Source organism: Dromaius novaehollandiae, chromosome Z, assembly GCF_036370855.1.
Source record: "Dromaius novaehollandiae isolate bDroNov1 chromosome Z, bDroNov1.hap1, whole genome shotgun sequence".
Taxonomy (NCBI): Eukaryota; Metazoa; Chordata; class Aves; order Casuariiformes; family Dromaiidae; genus Dromaius; species Dromaius novaehollandiae.
Window position 1 is genome coordinate 62,991,979 of NC_088132.1, and position 18,083 is coordinate 63,010,061.

General features: G+C 36.6%; 1 protein-coding gene across 2 annotated transcripts in view; it reads left to right on the plus strand.

Annotated features, from left to right (window-relative positions):
* Positions 1 to 18,083, plus strand: part of LOC135325140 (3',5'-cyclic-AMP phosphodiesterase 4D) — a 604,546-nt gene that overhangs the window by 82,688 nt on the left and 503,775 nt on the right. For both annotated transcript variants that reach the window (XM_064502789.1, XM_064502790.1), the window contains exon 2: positions 3,764 to 3,892. In XM_064502789.1, the coding sequence (XP_064358859.1) occupies positions 3,764 to 3,892 (129 nt within the window). The remainder of the gene's footprint in view (positions 1 to 3,763; positions 3,893 to 18,083) is intronic.

Genomic DNA, 18,083 nt, shown 5'->3' on the forward strand with positions numbered 1-18,083 from the left:
CCCCCCCCCCCCCCAATTTCTTGTAATATCCTGAAGTGAATGATAGTGTTCCCCTTTGTTTAAATATGCTGTTTGCTCCATGGCCCTCCACTGTATTCACATATCTTGGAAGAGTAGCCAAAACATACACTTAGAATACAAGAAGGAAATTGTTTTTATTTTTTCATATCACCCCAAAAGCTGTTTAGAAAAAAAAAATCTTATAACTGAGATAACTCAGTAGAAGCATGTGCATTTAAATTTGCCTTTATTGTTTAAAGGCTAAATGATAGTGTGTATAAGGACGTGTCTGCTGATTGTGTGAACTGGAGTTGTGTTAAATGCTCAGATTTATTATTTAGACTCAGGAAAAAGCTTTGGGTTAAAGCCACTAGCTTTTTTTTTTCTTTGATGTTCTGTGTTTGACAGTTTCTATTTTAAAAGTAATTATTAAGGCTTAATAACTAAGATGGAGAAATAAAAGGATAGAGATTGTCCTATTTAAAGTCAACTATGAATAAATTCTGTTTGCACTATTTATTTTGCTAATGTTTTCTATTTGTTTTGCTAATACTTTGATCATATTTGCACCTCAGTCTAATCCTTGATGGCTAAATCTCAAAGTTCTTAAGATTTTGAGATTTGATGTTGAAAAATTGGTCTTTTCAAGTGCCAGTCATTATTTAGGTTAAAGATTCCCAGGTAGACTGATGTGTCTAAAATCTATTTTTATGCCTGAGATGTAAGTGCATAAATGTCTTGGTTTGTGGTTTTGCCATACTGGCATCTTACCCTCTTTTTCTCTTTACATGTTTCCACAAATTCAATTATATAAAGTTATACTTTTTTACCCTAGATTGTATTTTTGATTGGATGATGGAGAGAAGGTGATAGCTAGGAAAGATTTTGCATTTATTTCTTTTTTTTTTTTAATCTAAAATTACAGTGTTGAAAATGAGACTTTTAAACTGGCCTGAGATTATATGCATACATTATGTGATATTTGGACATAGAATTTGCTCTAAGAAAACAGAATTTGTTTGAAAATACTTATGTGAACATTTGAAGTCCTGTTCTGTAGCATAAGATGTTTCTGCTGTTCTTGTTTCCTGGAGGTCCTTGTTAAAGAAGCCTTCTGTCAAGAAGAAAGGAGAATCACTGAGAGCAAATTTGGGTGCAGCATCTCTAGAGGTGACACTATGTGTTACGTATGATTATGTAATCAGCTCCATAGTTTCAGCAGATAAGGAGATCTGTCATTTTCACCAGGAGTGTAGTTTATAGTACCTTGAATAAAAATTCGGGAAGCTTTAAAGCATAGCATGGTCTGCCTGTATGACTCGTGTCCCTGTTGTATTAAACTGCACCAGTTTGGCTGCTGGACCCTGCTCTAGACTGGCTGAATGAGATACTTTCTCTAAGGGTTCTTTTCCTGTGGTGGCATGTGGTGATTCTAGGTATTATCTCCCTGGAAAAAGTTATCAAGGAATGTTCACCAGTCTCTTCTGTCAAACGGTTCCCTCTTCAAACTTCATCCCAAGCATGGAATATTCTTTGTTCTTTCTTTTGTGTTCAGTGATTTTAAAGCGTCTGCTATTCTGCTTTCTGGCTGTATTTTGGATTCGCACATTAGGGATATTTGCATAAACACAGCTGAATGTGTTTAAGACAAACTCTTTTAACATGTGAAAGAAATAATTGACCTCATCTCATGTGTTACTCCTGCTTTCCTTTCTTAGAGCCATAAACTAGTAACTTGCTTCTGTACATGGTCCCATATAATTTATGTAGCTTGGGTGAATTTTGTTTAAATGTACTTACTTGCTTAATTTGTTAACTGTGTGTTTCTCCTGAGTGTATTTTGAACATTACTGGAATGGATTAAATGGTGATTTATTTAATTTTATGTCCATTTTGTCCTATAGCTATGCAAAATAGAAAAAGTAATGTTAAGAAACTCTTTTGTGGGTACTGCTTTGTATGTAGAGATTGCAAATAAAAGATGTATCAATGAAAATTCTTTTCTTTATTTTCCCCTCAAAACATAGATAGGTATGGCTTTTATGTGTATTTTATATATTCATATATGTCAGTAATGTCTGATAAGATAAAATTTTCTGAGAATGTGAATTTTCTTGAGGAAAGCTTATAGCAGTATCCTACAAATAGATTAAGATCTTTTTTTTTTTTCTATGTGGTCTCTTGATCCCCTTCTATGTGCTCCCAAGTTTACTGATGTGATTCTTGTGGTTTTTCACCTAAAGACTCTACCACCTATGTGCATAAGCATTTACACATACACATTTAAATCCTGTATATTTTTTGTTTTAAAACTGTGAAGGCACAACAGTGGTGCATGTGTGTTCATATATGATCTCATCTAACTATGAAAAATATTACATGTTTCTTCAACAGTTGACTTTGTTTCTCTGTTACCGAATGCTGCCTATAAATAATTAAATACATAAATAATCAAGATATATTTATTATGTATCCGAAGGTAGTGGCAGAGTTTTAGAAAATAAAATAATGGGTAGCATGTTGGAGGCTTGCTCATGTGTTGAGTTGAGGAGGTTTCTTGGGAAGGAAAGCCCAACTTTTAGATCTGTCACAGATCACGATGTTCTGTGTATGTTGGGGGGGGAGGGGAATACACCTGTGTGTGTGTGTATGTGTGCTTGCATATTCATATGAATATGTTTTGCTCTTAGTATCAAACTGACACTTAATGGCTACTTTTCTGATGTTGCTAAAGTGGTCTTTCAAATTAGATACTTCAAAGTATCTCACACAGAACTTAGTCATTTTAGAACAATGTTATGTTAGCAAAACTACGCTAGTGTGGATGAAGCTAACCTAGCAAAATGTTTTTTGTACCTGTATGACTTGTATCAGTGATGTGGCTGCCCATGAGGGAATAAGCTATACCTGTAATTTTGGTGTTATGATTGAGTCTCCATTAGGAGCTTTTGCTAGAAAGGCTCCGTTGGTCAGAAACTGCACTTTGTCTCATCTTGGCTGACAGAGCTAAGGAGAAAAGTGTCTGCAGAGATGTACCTAGCCCACATGAGAATATAAATCTTTCAGCTGCCTCATCCTAGAGCCATATGAATTTCCCTTTTACTCCACTCTTCCATGATGACTGCTATGCACTTTACCCAGAGGCTGATGAATGCCGCTTTTCAAAGCTGCTGTGCCATGTCATTATCAGCAGCCAAGGCTTATGCTTAGTTGTTATTATAATACAAAGGCCAATTTGTCAAACTCTGACACCTATATAAAAGTACCCAAGTGCTGGTTTAACCATCCTTAGGCACCTAGATTTGAAAATTACTTTGACTCTCTTTCTTCCTGTGGATTTAGCATATGTCTGCTGGTCTGAATTGTGTTCAGGTTAACAGATGTCTCTCAGATCAGACCAAGAAACTGGCTAATACCAAATAAGGTCTATGTTATTATTAAAAACAACTGCCAGTATCTCGTTAAATTTCTGTGGCAAAAGCTCTGCCTCAAATGTCTGCAATTTTCTGTAATTTTTTGGGTTGGCATGCATTTGTTAGTGACGGGAAAACAGCCACCATTCATAGGTGTGCTTATTTTAATGGGTTATATGATTCAGTGTAACTGTGTGTATTATATGGTTTAGTGCTACATGAAACGTCTGCTCTATTGTGTTTTATGAATATTTGCAACTTTCAAGTACTGTGAAGCAGCAGCCCATACCTGGATGTTGCGCAACAGGCAGAGACCTTGATGCTAATTGAATAAATTAATTTTCTTTCAGTATAACAGCTGGTATTTGAATGGTCAGGAGCCTAAAACATCTACTCTGAAACTTGCAGAACACTTCAGATTTAGTGACAGAGTCGTCATGAACAAGTATACCTGTACTCTTCATGGCAGGAGTAAAAGTGTAAGTAGAAGATTTTATTTTCCTTGCTTTTATTCGTTTTATCAGTATTCTTCCAGATCTCGTATGTCTTATGTTAGCCTTTCACATACCATTTGCTGAGTAGTATACCAGCTACGATAAGATCTGTATTAGCTTTCCCCTGCTCTTGTATCTGTATCCTTAATAAATATGTATATATGACATGCACCCTCAGAGATAAGATTATTGAATAATTGTTTCGAATGATTTTTGGAACTGCGACATACATTTTTGTGAATGTATTTTATGCAGTGTTATTAAAAGTGAGAATTTTCTTCAGCATTCATTGAAATATAAGCTTATACATTATCTTATAATACACTCAGGTATATACCCCTGCACTGATGTGGTTATCAAAGACTCCATTGGAGTTGATAATGCCTTGTAGAAGTGTTGACTGCAAAATGCTCCAGGTGAGCAGTGAGATAATATGCTAATGATATATGCATGGGTTAGGATGAGGCTTAATTTTGTTTGTTTACTGGTCTTTGTGGTGTTCTTGTCCTGTGTATTTCTCTCTCCCAACATGCAAGAGTACTCCTGAAACAGAAAGGCGTGGATGCTCCTGTAGCCTTTTCTGTTTTCCAGACTCTTCATGGAACAACAGTAATGCATTGTACTATATACTGATGAGACTGCCCTACAGGTGCAGACAAGAACTGAATGTTCCTTCCTAATATGCTATTTGCTATGTTTAAGCTTTCCAATATGCCCCTTCTCCTAATGGCTAAGAATATTTTATTCAAGTGCTTTGATAAATGGCAATAGGAAAGAAAAGTTCTTGTGTCTCAGACACTGCATCTACAGATCTAGTTCTCTGTTTTCTGAGGCCTCCCAGCTTGTAGGTAGACAAAGTTCACTTGAGAAATATTCCAAATTACTCTGGATCCAGGTTTTCAGTTCTCCTGTGAGTCTCTGCTGCCTTGCACTGCAATGACATTGGAACTGCTGTCTCAGCTTGTTGCCACTAATGCCTGGTGTGTCTGCTACTTTCTCCCCTTTCCTTCCTCTGCTTCCTCATCCAGTGGAGCTGGTTCTTGGACCAAGAGGATGACCTTAGTTGATTTTATCCAGAGCTGCTCAAATACCTCCATATTCTCATAGCTATGGGAAAGTGATGCAGACATCTGAGTAGGCCTAGTGTGGAGCTTCCTGAATTTGGCAAACTGTATTTGCTTGAGCTCCTTGCTATTGAGAGCAGTTGCTCTTTTGGCTTATTCTTAAGATTATTATTTTTAATATTTTGTGTAAATATCTTTTTCTTCCCATAATTTTGCCATATGTGCCATCAACATACATAAGTATATTCACAGAGGAAAGTGACAGAAGTAAGGTAAATTCCTCATGGTACCAATGTTCAATGCATGGATGAAATAAACAGCCTGGTATGGCTTAATCTTCTGAAGGTGGTTATTCAGAGTGCTTAATAAACCTGGCTATTACTGTTTTTAGATGTGATAAGGAATCATGTGAAGTACAAAGCTGTCCAAAAAAGTTTTAGAAAACTGTAAATCATTAAATTCTAACTTTAGTTGATCTAAGTTGGTTTGGCCAAATTTTGTGGAAAGACCAACATTGTTTCAGTTGAAGTTAACCAGATGATTTGAGACAAATTATTCACCTTTATTAATTCAAAAAGGATCATATTTTAGTACAAATATCCTAGTATAGGTTTTGTGAAATGTGAACTTCTAAGAGTTCAATAAATAAGTTGAAACAGAGCCTGAAAGAGAAATTTTAAGCCTACAAAATGGACTTCGTTATTTCGTATTAGTATTAAATTCTGGTACGTCCTGCTGTGTGAACTCGATCATGACCACTTGGAGATATTTTTCTTTAAACTGGAAATATAAAACGTTTCTTACTGTTTTTTCTTTTTTAATTACAAAATATGTGATCCTTATGGAATTATTTTAAGCAGTGTGGTAGCACGCTGTTGAATTAATTCCTTGACAGTTGTTGTTTGGCGGGGAGGGGTGGCAGGGTCATTCTATTTGAACCAAAGTGACTTTGGAAAAGTGTCTCATTATGTTTGAGTACTGCTGAAGATTTCATGTCACATGATGATCACATCTTCCACAGTTCCTATGTGTCTATCAGTATGAACTTGCATTATAGAAGTTATATATAGTCTGAAACCAGTTGTTTCATCAAAGACCTGCTAATGAATAAGGAAAGATGTCACCAGTGAACTGAGTAATTTTGAAAAAAGAACATGGCTTTTATTTCTTGGGTAGATGTCATGTAGTTTTCAAAGAGGTTTTTGTGTTTCTAGGATTTCAGCAGCATGGCAATCAAAGTCCTGGTTTGCTGGTCTCAGAATGTCACTGAACATAATTTATTCCATATGGAAGACAAACTTGCAGATGTGTGCAAACACTGGTTTTTAACCAGATGGAGAAATAACTATGCACATCATGAACCAGCTGAAGCTTCATTTAACACTGTAGAATAATACAAACTGTAGGTAGAAAAGATACTACCATTTCCAGTTTTTCTGACAATACAATAGTTAGAATACTGACTAGTGTTGCTGCAAGTTGAAGGACTGATGCTGTAAAAAAAAAAAAAAAAAAAAAAAAAAAAAAACTTTGCAAGAGATCTTTTCATTGAAAATATGTTGCTAATATTTATTTTTAAATTTCCTCTGATAGATTTTTTTTTTAATTCCATTGCTTGTACTTCGTGTCCTGAGACACCAGAACACGGATAGTCCTGCTAGTCCTCCACCCTCTCTCTGACTGGTTTGCACAGTATTGTTATGCATTCTGCTCTTGATTGCTGATGGAGTTGCATTTAACCGTGTGTTGTGATGTAGGTTTATATAGGACTTAGCTCCTTCTTTCACTCCTGCTCACAGCATTCAGTGAGAATGTCTGCATTTATATTCTTTAAGTGTATGCAGACTATTTGTTTATACCCTTAGTTGGTTTCCTTAGATAGGTTTTTGTTTCTTTAACTGATTACCTCATACATAAAATCCTCCATTCCTGAAATGTCTCTATTGCTGATGTCTTGAACTGTTCAGAATAATCTAGATGTGTTATTGTTTTGGCTTCTGTTATTTACCATCTAGTACTTAAATACAGCTAGATATTGTTCTTTTTAACACTCCTGTCTAATTTGATTCCCTTTTTTCTTATAATGTTACTTCTGTGATAAAATAGAGAGTTTAGTTAGCACTGATCAGCTATGGAAACAAACTTTTTTGAATATTTTTATAATAAAATATTAAACTTTATTATTTGTGTTTCGGAAGGGGTTCAAATTTTTTTATAACTGGGTGGAAAACCCAATGTATTTCTAAAGCATATACGGATTCAGACAGCTTTATGAATTTCAACAGTGATTATTCTTTATCAAAAAGCATGCTAAAATACATTATTTGTTAATGTTTTTTAAGTCAAACTTTCAGCCTGTGTTCAGGTAAATTAACACAGCTTTACTGATCAGTAATGCACCATTGGTCATAAATAATTTTCAGTAGCAATTGTTTTCAATAGTATTATAATAGTTAGTTTTCTAAGGGAATATACTGGAGGCATTTTGGCTCAGCTGAAGGAAATAAGATTCTACTGCAGGTGATATTTGATGAGAGTGCCAGTATATGTGGAGGAAAGAATAAAGTCTGAATGTTACACTGTGTGGGCGTTTATCTTGGAACATTGTGTCAAAGTGAGTCAACTCTTGTGAAATCGGAAAGTAGCTATACTGCAAGAAAATGAACCAACCAGGGGGATATGTTTAGCAACTGGTCCTACTTAAACTGCAGGATTTCAACAGCTTAAATAAATAAATAAATAATAAAAAAACAAATAAAAAAAAAAAAAAGAAAGGTGTGGGGAAACAGAATTAGATCTGCTGTCAAGAACAAAGGCTTCTGTGTGCCTCAACAGCATTTGGTCAGCCTTTTACCTTGAGAATCCCTGTAAAAGCCCAGAACTCTGAGACCATTTTGAATTCAGGAAGGTATTACATTTAAAAGGTGTATTTTCAACAACTAATTTGAGTTCTGGGTAAACTACAGATCAGTAGTAAGAGGCAGACAAAATAAACGGCTATCTCATTCAGTGATCAAAACTTCAAAAGTGAAGTTGCAACTGGTCATGGGATCAAAAGATGCTGGACCTCAAATAAGGGCACACAGAGAGCCTACAGCAATGCTCCTGAGAGCTTAGCTGCATGCAGAAGCTGGAAGAAAAATTCATGTCTGAATGCAAAATGTGCATGGAGCACCCATAGAGATGAAATGCAAAATAAAGCAGAGAGCTATTTGCAAGCAACTGACTCACTGAGATGTTTTCATCTAAAGCACTTAAGTCTAGATTGTCATAACCCTTGCTAAGGTGCGGGGGAGCGAAAAGGAAGTTAAAAACTTCCGTTATTCCTGTGCTCATTTCTGCTTAGATTTTGACTCATGGAGATGACAAGAGCAGGGGCTCTTTGTCCGTCATTCCCCCTGTGAGCAAGTGGTTAGGGAGAAGCAACATCCTCCTGTTGCTCCTCTACTCACCAGCCAGAATAGCTCTTCAGCAATAGGGTAAGATACTCTGCAGCAAAAGTGTAGAGAGATGTATTCCTCCTCCACAGAGCCTGTGGAGGAACTGCAAATGAGTTCAGTCCTGGGCCTGTTCCTGTCAGTGCAGTTCTGTCAGACAGCAATCATGGCTTTAGCAAATAGTTGTAAGTAACCAATTCATCAACAAAAAGGGGAGGACTTCAGCAGTGAGCCAGCGGTATTCCAGAAGCACTTTTCAAAATAAATTTGCATTACTTCCAAATAAACGGATTTTTATGTTATTGCCAATGGTTAGGTCCATTTGTTATCTGATATAAGGATATTTAGAGGGAAATGGGTTCTTTATTAATGGGAAGCACATTACATATGTTTGGCCTTCTTCTACCTCCCCCCCACCCCCACCCCAAATCTGTAATACTGTGTTTGCAAAGGAAACAAAGGATAGAAAAGCCAAAGTTGGGACATTGCTAAGGGGCAAATTGAAGCCCATTCAGTGCTGCTGCCTTCCCCTTAATGTCAGTTACTATGACTGACTGGCAGAACAGACATTTTAAGCAGCAAATTCGCTGAGGCAGAGCAGCAGGTGATGCACAGGAAATGCCTGAAGAGAGAGAGAATAATGCCTGAAGCAGTGTTAACCCTTTCTGCATGTTTTCTAACACACTCTCTCTGTGCGAGGTAGTAACTTATGTCCACAGTGAGAGTGCTGTCTGAGAAAGAATAGCTGGATTTGACCCCTAATAAATTAATTCTGTTAATAGTCAGTTACCGTTGATTAAATTGAGTAGTTTTGGATGCATTTACTGCATTGACATGTATACATTGAAATTGCTTTTCACTGTGGAGAAGGATCTATAGCAGGGATATTGTAGTGTATTTTTGACAAAGCAATTGCAAATGAGTGTCTTTCCTCCCACTCATTCTGGATTTCTTCCTTTCTGTCTTCCACCCTCTCAAATCTCTTATGGATGTTCCTACTGTTTCCAGCCATCCCGTTCTGATCAGATCTCAAAAGCTGTTCTCCATGCTTTTCTTCCTTCTACTTCTGATATTTCTGACACTAATACACATACTTTTGTCATCATTCTCTCCTTTTTGTGAGTCATCTCCTGGTTCAGCTCCAGTCTACCTTCTTAACTGTTAGTTCCAGCTTTTGAAGTAAGTCTTCTTCCTTCCTAAATCTCAGCCTTGGGCAATACTTAAAAGTTTACCTCTCATAACTATGCTGTTTTAGAACATGAAAACACTCCCACCTCTGTACAAACTGAAGTAGCAATCCTAAACTATAACTCAAATGTCACCCACAGTTATGTAGATTAAAAAAAATCTGCAGGCTAATAACATTTATTTAGTTTAAATTATACAAACAAAAAATTTCCCTTGATGGTTTGAGTGGGTCTGAAGGAGAACTTGACAGCTCAGCTACGCTAGCAAGCCCTTGAAGTGTAGTGGAGCCTTTTCTCTTTGTAATTCTTGAATATTTTCATCACAGGCATTCTCTATTCCTGTTCTTTCTCTCCCCAAGAATTATCATCTGCACATGAGGCTCTGTCTCTTTCAAAAACGTGGATTACTTTTATACTTCTGAATCTTTTCACCTTGTGCTGGAATTCAGGCCATTTTTGAGATGCTCAGTGGATCGCTTAGGCCCTGTTTACTGGGAAGGGCTCTCAGGCATTCATATGAGAATTATACCTACTTTCATGTTTTACTGCCTACTGACATGAATTGGGCAAAAACAAATCTTCTCTGAAACCAGCTCTAGTGCTCTTGCTTTTGCTGTTTGAGGGAACTCTCATCTCACCTTTGTAATCATTTACTACAGGGATAAAGTTAAATGAACCTGAGGATTCTACTTTGTGGTTGTAAGAGAATATGCTTGCCTCAAAGAGTGTACGCTTAAATGGAATTCAGAGAAAAGGAATAGGAAAGGATATGATTGATAACTGAAATGATCAAGAGGCTGGAGCAGATGCATTAGGAGGAGAGACTGTGAAGACTGGGACTTTACACCTCACACTGATGAAGGCTGGCAGGCAGGGAGGGGAGTAGAGGATAAACATGAGCGGTGGCTAAAGTAAATAAAGAACAGTAATACAACATGGTCTTTCCCTGCTCAACTTCTTTCACTTATTGCTGTATATTTCTTAGCCATTACTTATCCACGTCTCCGCACTGTTCTCTGTTCTTCTTTAAATATGAAAGAGATATTTCAGGCACCTCAGATCATGATCCTCCTCATCCTTTGAATCCCTCTTTCAGACAAAATTCTGGAATGATGCCTAACATGCGGCTAACTACTGATTAGAATGAGGGGCACACGAAGGGAACAAGCATGTGACTGATACACACTATATGCAGTAGAAAATGGAAATATAATGCTGTATAATTTGATGGTATATCTCTCCACCTATTATCTGTCACTTGTTGTTTTAAATTGCAAGTTATGGTCAGTATCTGTGTCTGTCACAGTGCCTGCAATGGCTAGAACAATTGCTTCTCCAGTGTGGTAAGGTTCTTGGCATACTTGAAATATAAACATTAAATAATTTTAACAAAAACATGTAAATGTCAAGGATTCAGAAGTATGATAGGTGTAACTACTAAAAGTAATCAAGAGTGGTAATAAGCAGTTGCGTGGAGGATGTTTGTAGGAGAACAAGTACCATAATTGATGGCAGAATAATTTGCTAGATATTTTTGTGGGAAATGAAAATAGATATGGTTTCAGACATGCAAGTTGTTACTGAAAGATACACATAATCTCTAGAAAGGGTTGCTGTTCTTTGGCCACTGAGCATACACTAGACGTGAAGAGTTTGAAACAGAATGTGAATAACCTGAGTAGTAATAAAATTTCTGATTGGGTTGACAAAAGCAGCAAGTTTCAGAACTGGGACTATCCCTGAACTCTTAGACTGACCTGTTGTTATTGGAGTATTACAATTTAGTTTGTGTTCCTTTAGCAGGGGCTTCAAGAAACAGCTGTGATTTCATGTGCAAAATGAAATTTAGCATGCAGGTGCAAGTGACAAAGTATCACTTGAACTTACAGAATGTGATCAGCTTCTGTTCTAGGTATTTTACAAATGAAAAAATATTCATTTAAGGCAGTTGCTCTGTGTTCAGGATCATTAGGTTACGTAGACCCTTATAGATATATTGGCAAGCATGCATTCAGGGCTCTTGATTGTTGACTACACATGCCATTGTGTGTTTAGTCTTCCATTATTTGAACAGGTATGATTGCCATGATTGGTGATATGGCATGAATGAACTACACAAATAATCATCTGAATATTTAGCATATTTTAGTCAATGCTGCATTTCTTTTTGCTCAACACTGGTGACATAAACTTAGTCTCCACTTAATATTAAGCTAATTCTATAGACTTATTTGGAATTTGAATCTTTTCATTTTGCTTTCTGTTTTTACTATAAAAAACAGTTGCAAAATAACACACTACATAAACCCAGCTATAAAACTGTGGTTTGTGCTTTTGCAAGCTACTTTCTTTACATTCAGGATGCAGTGCCTGCAGTATCTCAATAACTTCTAGTAGAATATGGCAACAGGTGATACGGCATAGATATTTCATTCCTGTTGAAGGGTCATTGCTATGGGAGTACCAGATTATTCTGTGGTCATCTCTTCAGTTAAGCTACTTCTTCATTAGGAAAATTAATCCCAATTTTAATCTTGTTTTTAACTGTTGAACAAACTGATTGGCCCGTGTAGGTAAGGAAGAACTGTGGAATTGTATAACTCACCTTAATTTTTAGTAATTGAGTAAAAAATACATATACTATGAAAGCTTTTAGAAAGGAGATGAGGAAGGCAGCTTATTTCTTAAATATATTGTATGCAATATATCTCATCCTTTATTTGTATGCATACGTGTGTGTGTGTGCGTGCACATGCACTGTAGAAATGCAGGGGGTGTATGCTAAGAATGTGCATCAGGAAGCCTCTAACAAATAAACTAATCTGCTTTTCTTATGTGAATGTGCAGTTCCATTATTCAGAAAATTTTCAAAGAATATAGTCATGAAAAGAGCTGATAGCAAATTTCTGGCAAAATCTTGCTTTTCCACAAAATGCTAGTTTGTTCAACCTAATCCACTGCATCAAAAACAACTTGAGTTTGGTGATGACCTTATGCAGCACCTCAGACAGAACATGGCGAACTCTCAGCATGCTAGCCTGTGAACAGTGATGCTGCATGGCCTGTAGCTCCTGGGCAGATGCTCCTGGTGGTTTGAGGCTGGAAACTCTGGTAACATCCCTGAAAGTGCTAATTGAATCTTCTGGTTCTTGCCTATTTCCTTCAGCACTGGAGGATCTGGAAACTTCTGGTTTGCTAGGGATTTTTTTTACTTTGATATGATCTGGTCCCATATCCCATTTTGAAAAAAAAGGATGTCCAAGTTTTGGGGAATTTTTGCTTTTCAATCAGTTCCTGTCATGATTATATTAAGCTAAGTGGTTTCTGGAATATTTTTATCTTTTCCATATTTAATTAATAACATTTTCCTCACTAATACTTCTGTTGAGTTAAATCAATCTGCCTGTCAATTTTAGAGCATTTGATAATATCATTGTCTCACTTTTGGACTCAGACAAAAAGGGTCTTTGACAGGTTTCAAAGACTATATCTCATGTTTTATCTTGAATATGTTCATTTCTTGTTCTTCGCTTGCATTATTCTTATTCCTTGCCAAAGAAGAGGCATACGCAGAAATGTAGTTCAGCTTTGGTGTATGCATCAAGTCATTTTGTGTGACCACTGTATGCCCTTCATTGAAATGATTCTGTAGCACAGGTAATGGCAGCAGTCAGCCCACAGCATCACAGCAGGGAGTGTCGGTTGCAAAGCCTGCTTAATAGGGGAAGTAACTGGTGAGATGCTTAGTCCGTGTTCAGTTTTGCTATGCTGTGTCTGAATTGTAATTGATAGGTATCCATCCACTAGCTGTTTTATGGCTGGCTTGAATATGTCTGTGCTGCACTAAGACTGCAGAACATACATTTTTGTCTGCCCAATTTGATAATGAATCTGGAAACTCCTTTGTAACATCCTCCAGCCTGGCTGCATGTTCTTACTTCATCCTTTTTGATTGGTACTAATGAAAAAACAGGCTGCAGTTCTTCTTTTTCTTTAAATAACAGTATTTCTTCCCGTAGGAGAAGGGCATACAGCTTCAAGAAATGTGATCCCTAGGTTTGTTAAGTTACTTAAAGAAACAGGTGACTTTATAAATATTTTTTGAAAGCGAGATATCTCTGAAGTCCGTTAGTCAAATGATCCTAAATTTGGACCGTTAACTCTTCTCTTGCGTTCATCTGAATCATGGCTTATTTTAAGATGGATCTGAATCAGCATATAGATTTGAGAAGTGTTTAAACAGAAAGACAAGCAATATTGTCTTTAGTAAAGCTGATAATCTCCAGAGGTCCCTTCCAACCTCAGCCATTCTGTGATACAGCTCCGTAATGTAATACTCATAAAGTGCTGTTCTCTTTTTTCAGACCTGGAGCTGGGTTCATGTAAATATTTTGATTTTCAAAATAGATCTAGGAGTAAAACCTGTCCCCAAGCTTTTTGATTAAGCTGTTGGTTTTGTCGCAGCTGATGCTTCAGAGATGGATCTTAAAGACGATCCCCAAAAGACCAAATGAGACTCTATGAGGGGTTTGTCCCATCTCACTGTAGGAACAGCAGGGAGAGGGTACTGAGAGAGCAAAATGGTGCAGTGTTTGTCCATGCTTTGCTTCCCTTTTTTGTGTTTCTCATGTTTGAATATGGAAAATTTCCAGTTTCTCTTTTTTTCCTTATAGAACCAATTCTAATTGTCCTAGCCCACCATACTTTCAGTAAATCCTAGAACAAATAGTTTAGCATTTTGCCGCTTGAGTTAGCTGCCCCTGCCTTCTCAGTCTCTAGATGGAAGAACAAAGGAGGCTTGAACCTGTTCTATGGGTTAGCACTCCAGTCTGGGATCCTGCATTCTATACGATGGTTTATTTTTCAGCTCTATCTGCCTTTTTTATATTTACTCATCCTCTGGTCTTGTTTCTTTTTTATTATTATTTATTCATTTATTTATTTTTTATTCAGAGTACTCCATCAACAGGCTCAGTTACTAATGATTGCATCTTTTTCAGAACAGAAAATAAAGAAGTAGTAGGCTTGCTTTTGTGCAATTACTGAGCTTCTCTGTTGCTCCAGGTTCCTACCTGCTGCTTGCACCTGTGCTCTTCAGACTTGCCTATAGATATTTCATGGTCCTACTTGCTGGATTAGAACATTATGTTAGTCTCTCAGAGGATGTTAGACCTCCTCCCACTCCTTTCTGTAGGATTCAGAAAGGTAATGAAAGCAGTCACTTTTTTTAGCACTAACTATTTTGGTCATTACATAAACTAAGCTCATTTCTTTTAGCTGTCTTACTGGATCAGATAACATCACCCTAACCAGGATATTTCCCTGTGAAATGTAATATGGAGAGAAAAAAAAAGAAAGAAAATCTATTAGGGCCCACCTGAAGAAAACCAAAGCAGCAGTATCAAACTGACACTTAGGTACTTCACCTGATCTTAAATAAACAAGCTACAACTGGTTATAATTTGATTTAAGAAAAGTAACAAATATACTCACTAGTTTTGGCTAAGGATTTGAAATAAAACATCAAATTTTATGTGAGATCAGGGGCCATTTTTTCTCTGTGTATGTGCTATGTTTTTTCTGATAAATTTTGAAGTACTGTGTCTTGAGAAAGCTGTCTTCAAAACATAAGCAAACTGTTGAAAATACACAGAGGCAATACTGTCAAATTTCTCTACTTGGTAAATAAATTACTGAGTTTTCTGCTTATCAAGTTTGAAACGTAAACAAAAGTTATCACACTTGTTGTCTACATTTTTTTCACTGCATGTGCTTTATAAATAATGTCATTTAATAGGCAACTTCCGTCTCTTTCTGGGGCAGAACATTGCATATCATTGATTTCCCAGCAGGGATCTATCTCTATATTACATGATACATGCTGAGATCTAGACATTGCTTAGTAACAATAGTCTCTGAGTGGCAACATAAGAGCAAATGAACTAGGATGTGAGGGGAACACTTTACACATGGATAGTGAAGAAAAAAATAAACTATCATTTGTCTACGAGCATCTCCTAGGCTTTTCGGTGGTTGCTTTGCTTCAGCAAACAGAATGCTGAAGGATTTCTTGGTTCCTTTAAAAATGACCTCTTGGAAACAATTTTCAACTGTTGTTTGTCTCTTCATGAGAAACCAGCTCAACCACACAATCCAGACAGTAAAGGCTCAAGTCTCGGGGTATTGCTAGACAGTTTTCAGAATAAAATAATCATGCCAGTTCAAATACTCTTGCTTAATGATCTCTTGATAGAGCAAAAAAGGCTTTCTGTGTTCTTGTCTCTCTTTGTGTGTTGCTATTTCCAGAAATGGCAACCCCTCTGACTCTGGAAGCTGTTGATTTAGGAGAGAAAAAAGAGAAACTACAATAAGAAACAAGATGAGATAAAGCAGTGATTAATGACATTTCACAAAGAATGTATGATTTGCTAATAAGACCTGAGTGTGGGCTGGGCGTGGGGTGGCTATCACAGGCTCTGACTCTGAGTTTCTTTGCAGGCTCTACTGCACATCTCACTCTACATGCCATCCAGCAATTCACTCCATTTGTGTACAGAATCAGTTTAAATCACTCAAAACCTGAGTTTAGAGACAGCTATAGACTGTTCTGTTCTAGTGCTTGTGCTGTACTGCTTTCCTTCCACATTCCTGTTTTGTTTTAAATTTCCTTCTCCTTGGGGTGAAAGATAATACTTTAAATTCTCTCTTGCAAGGGTGAAAATTACTTTTATATCATATATTATATGATATATTTATATATATATATATACACAAATATATATTTTATATATATTACTTTTATACCTACCTTATGGTGAGGGTTAGCAAGGTCTTCAGTAATCAGAGACACTACTATTTGTCATAAGTTACTTGAGCTGCAACCATCATAAAACTGTCTGAGGTAAGCTTTTATTCACCTTGTTTTCTTTTCCTTGTATCCTCAAATTGTACTGTATCTTTAAGCAAAACTAAGCTGGTGTAAAGGAGACACAACGATACCTGGTACTCATGCATATACTCACTTTTACACTTCTTTCTCTTGCATCCTGTGTCTTTTGGAATTACTTCAGTCGGATGAAAAATCTGAGGTAGTAAAATCATATAGAAATAACTGTCTTGCATTTCCTTCTTGTGTTTCCTGCAGATAGAACCAAAAGTTACTATATACCTCTTAAAATAATTAGACTGCTAGCAAATAGGAACATATAGAAAATAATTGGAACACTGACAACTTTTGAACGTACTTATAACACCTGTCATAAATACTTCACTTCTATTGAATGTGCTTGTTCATATTTTCAAAACTGTCCATTGGTTCCTTTGTTTGTTCAGTACCTTGAGTAGCGATGCAGTCTCAGCTAGTTGTTTATACTTAATCAGGTGCTGGATCAGAAGTCTGATCAGAACTGTTGCTATTTTACAAGCATCTGCTGTTTTCATGATTGCTTCTTACTCTTCATTTGCACTCTGGTACAAAGATTTAATTAAAGTAGTTAAAATAACAGACAACAGATGTGATCTACTGAACTAAAAGTCACCACTCTGAGATCCCTCTGTGGATGAACAGAAATTAATACAATTATATTTCAGTAATGTTTTCGGTTATTTTATGTATTGAATCTGGTTAGTCACTGGTGTCTTGCACCTTTTCGATAGCTAATAACACAGGAATTCTCAACAATCATCTACAGCCCTTGCAACAGATGCTTTGAAGATGTGAAATTCCTGCCTTTCTGATTTCCTGCAGGCGCTCCTCTCTACTGTTTCTTTCATTCCTGTTTTATTACATTAAACAATACACAGTGCTATGCTTTTGGATGAGTTGTCAGCAGCAGAGATAGAGACTGGAACCTCTAAAGCTTATATACTATTATGGCAAGCTCATCAAGCTCGAGAGTATTGCACAATGAGTAATGTGTGACTTGCATAGTTCCCCAAGAAAGCAAACTGCTGTATTTTGTGATTGTTCAAATTACAAGACTCAGTACAAGAGTGGATGTGTTTTAACTCTATGCCTGTTTTATATTTGTAGAGAAGTGTGTGTGTTTGGAAGAGGCAAGGAGAAACTTATTTAAAAATAGATTTTTTTTTCTAGAAAATCTAATTAGAAGTAAATATATACTAATTAACTAGCTTGTGCTGACCATAATGTCACTTGCTAAGTTGCTGCGTAGTGGACTTTATCAGTCAGCAGGATAGTCAAGACAAAATAGGATGCAAATTAGAATAAAATTATCTGATTTTTTTTCCCCTAATCATGTCTTCTTTTTTTTTTCCACATTATTCACTAATAGTAGGTCCTTGTTCATTTTCCCTTTGCTTAACCATATGTTCCTATTCTGTTTCTCATTGCATGAGAATTCCCTCCCCTGTTTTAGCTTTTGTTTGTTGCTCTATTTTAACTTTAGCCTATCCTCTGGTTGTCTTTCTCCATGAGCAATTCCTCTAAATTATAAATATTAGGACATTCAAAAAAATTTATGTCCAG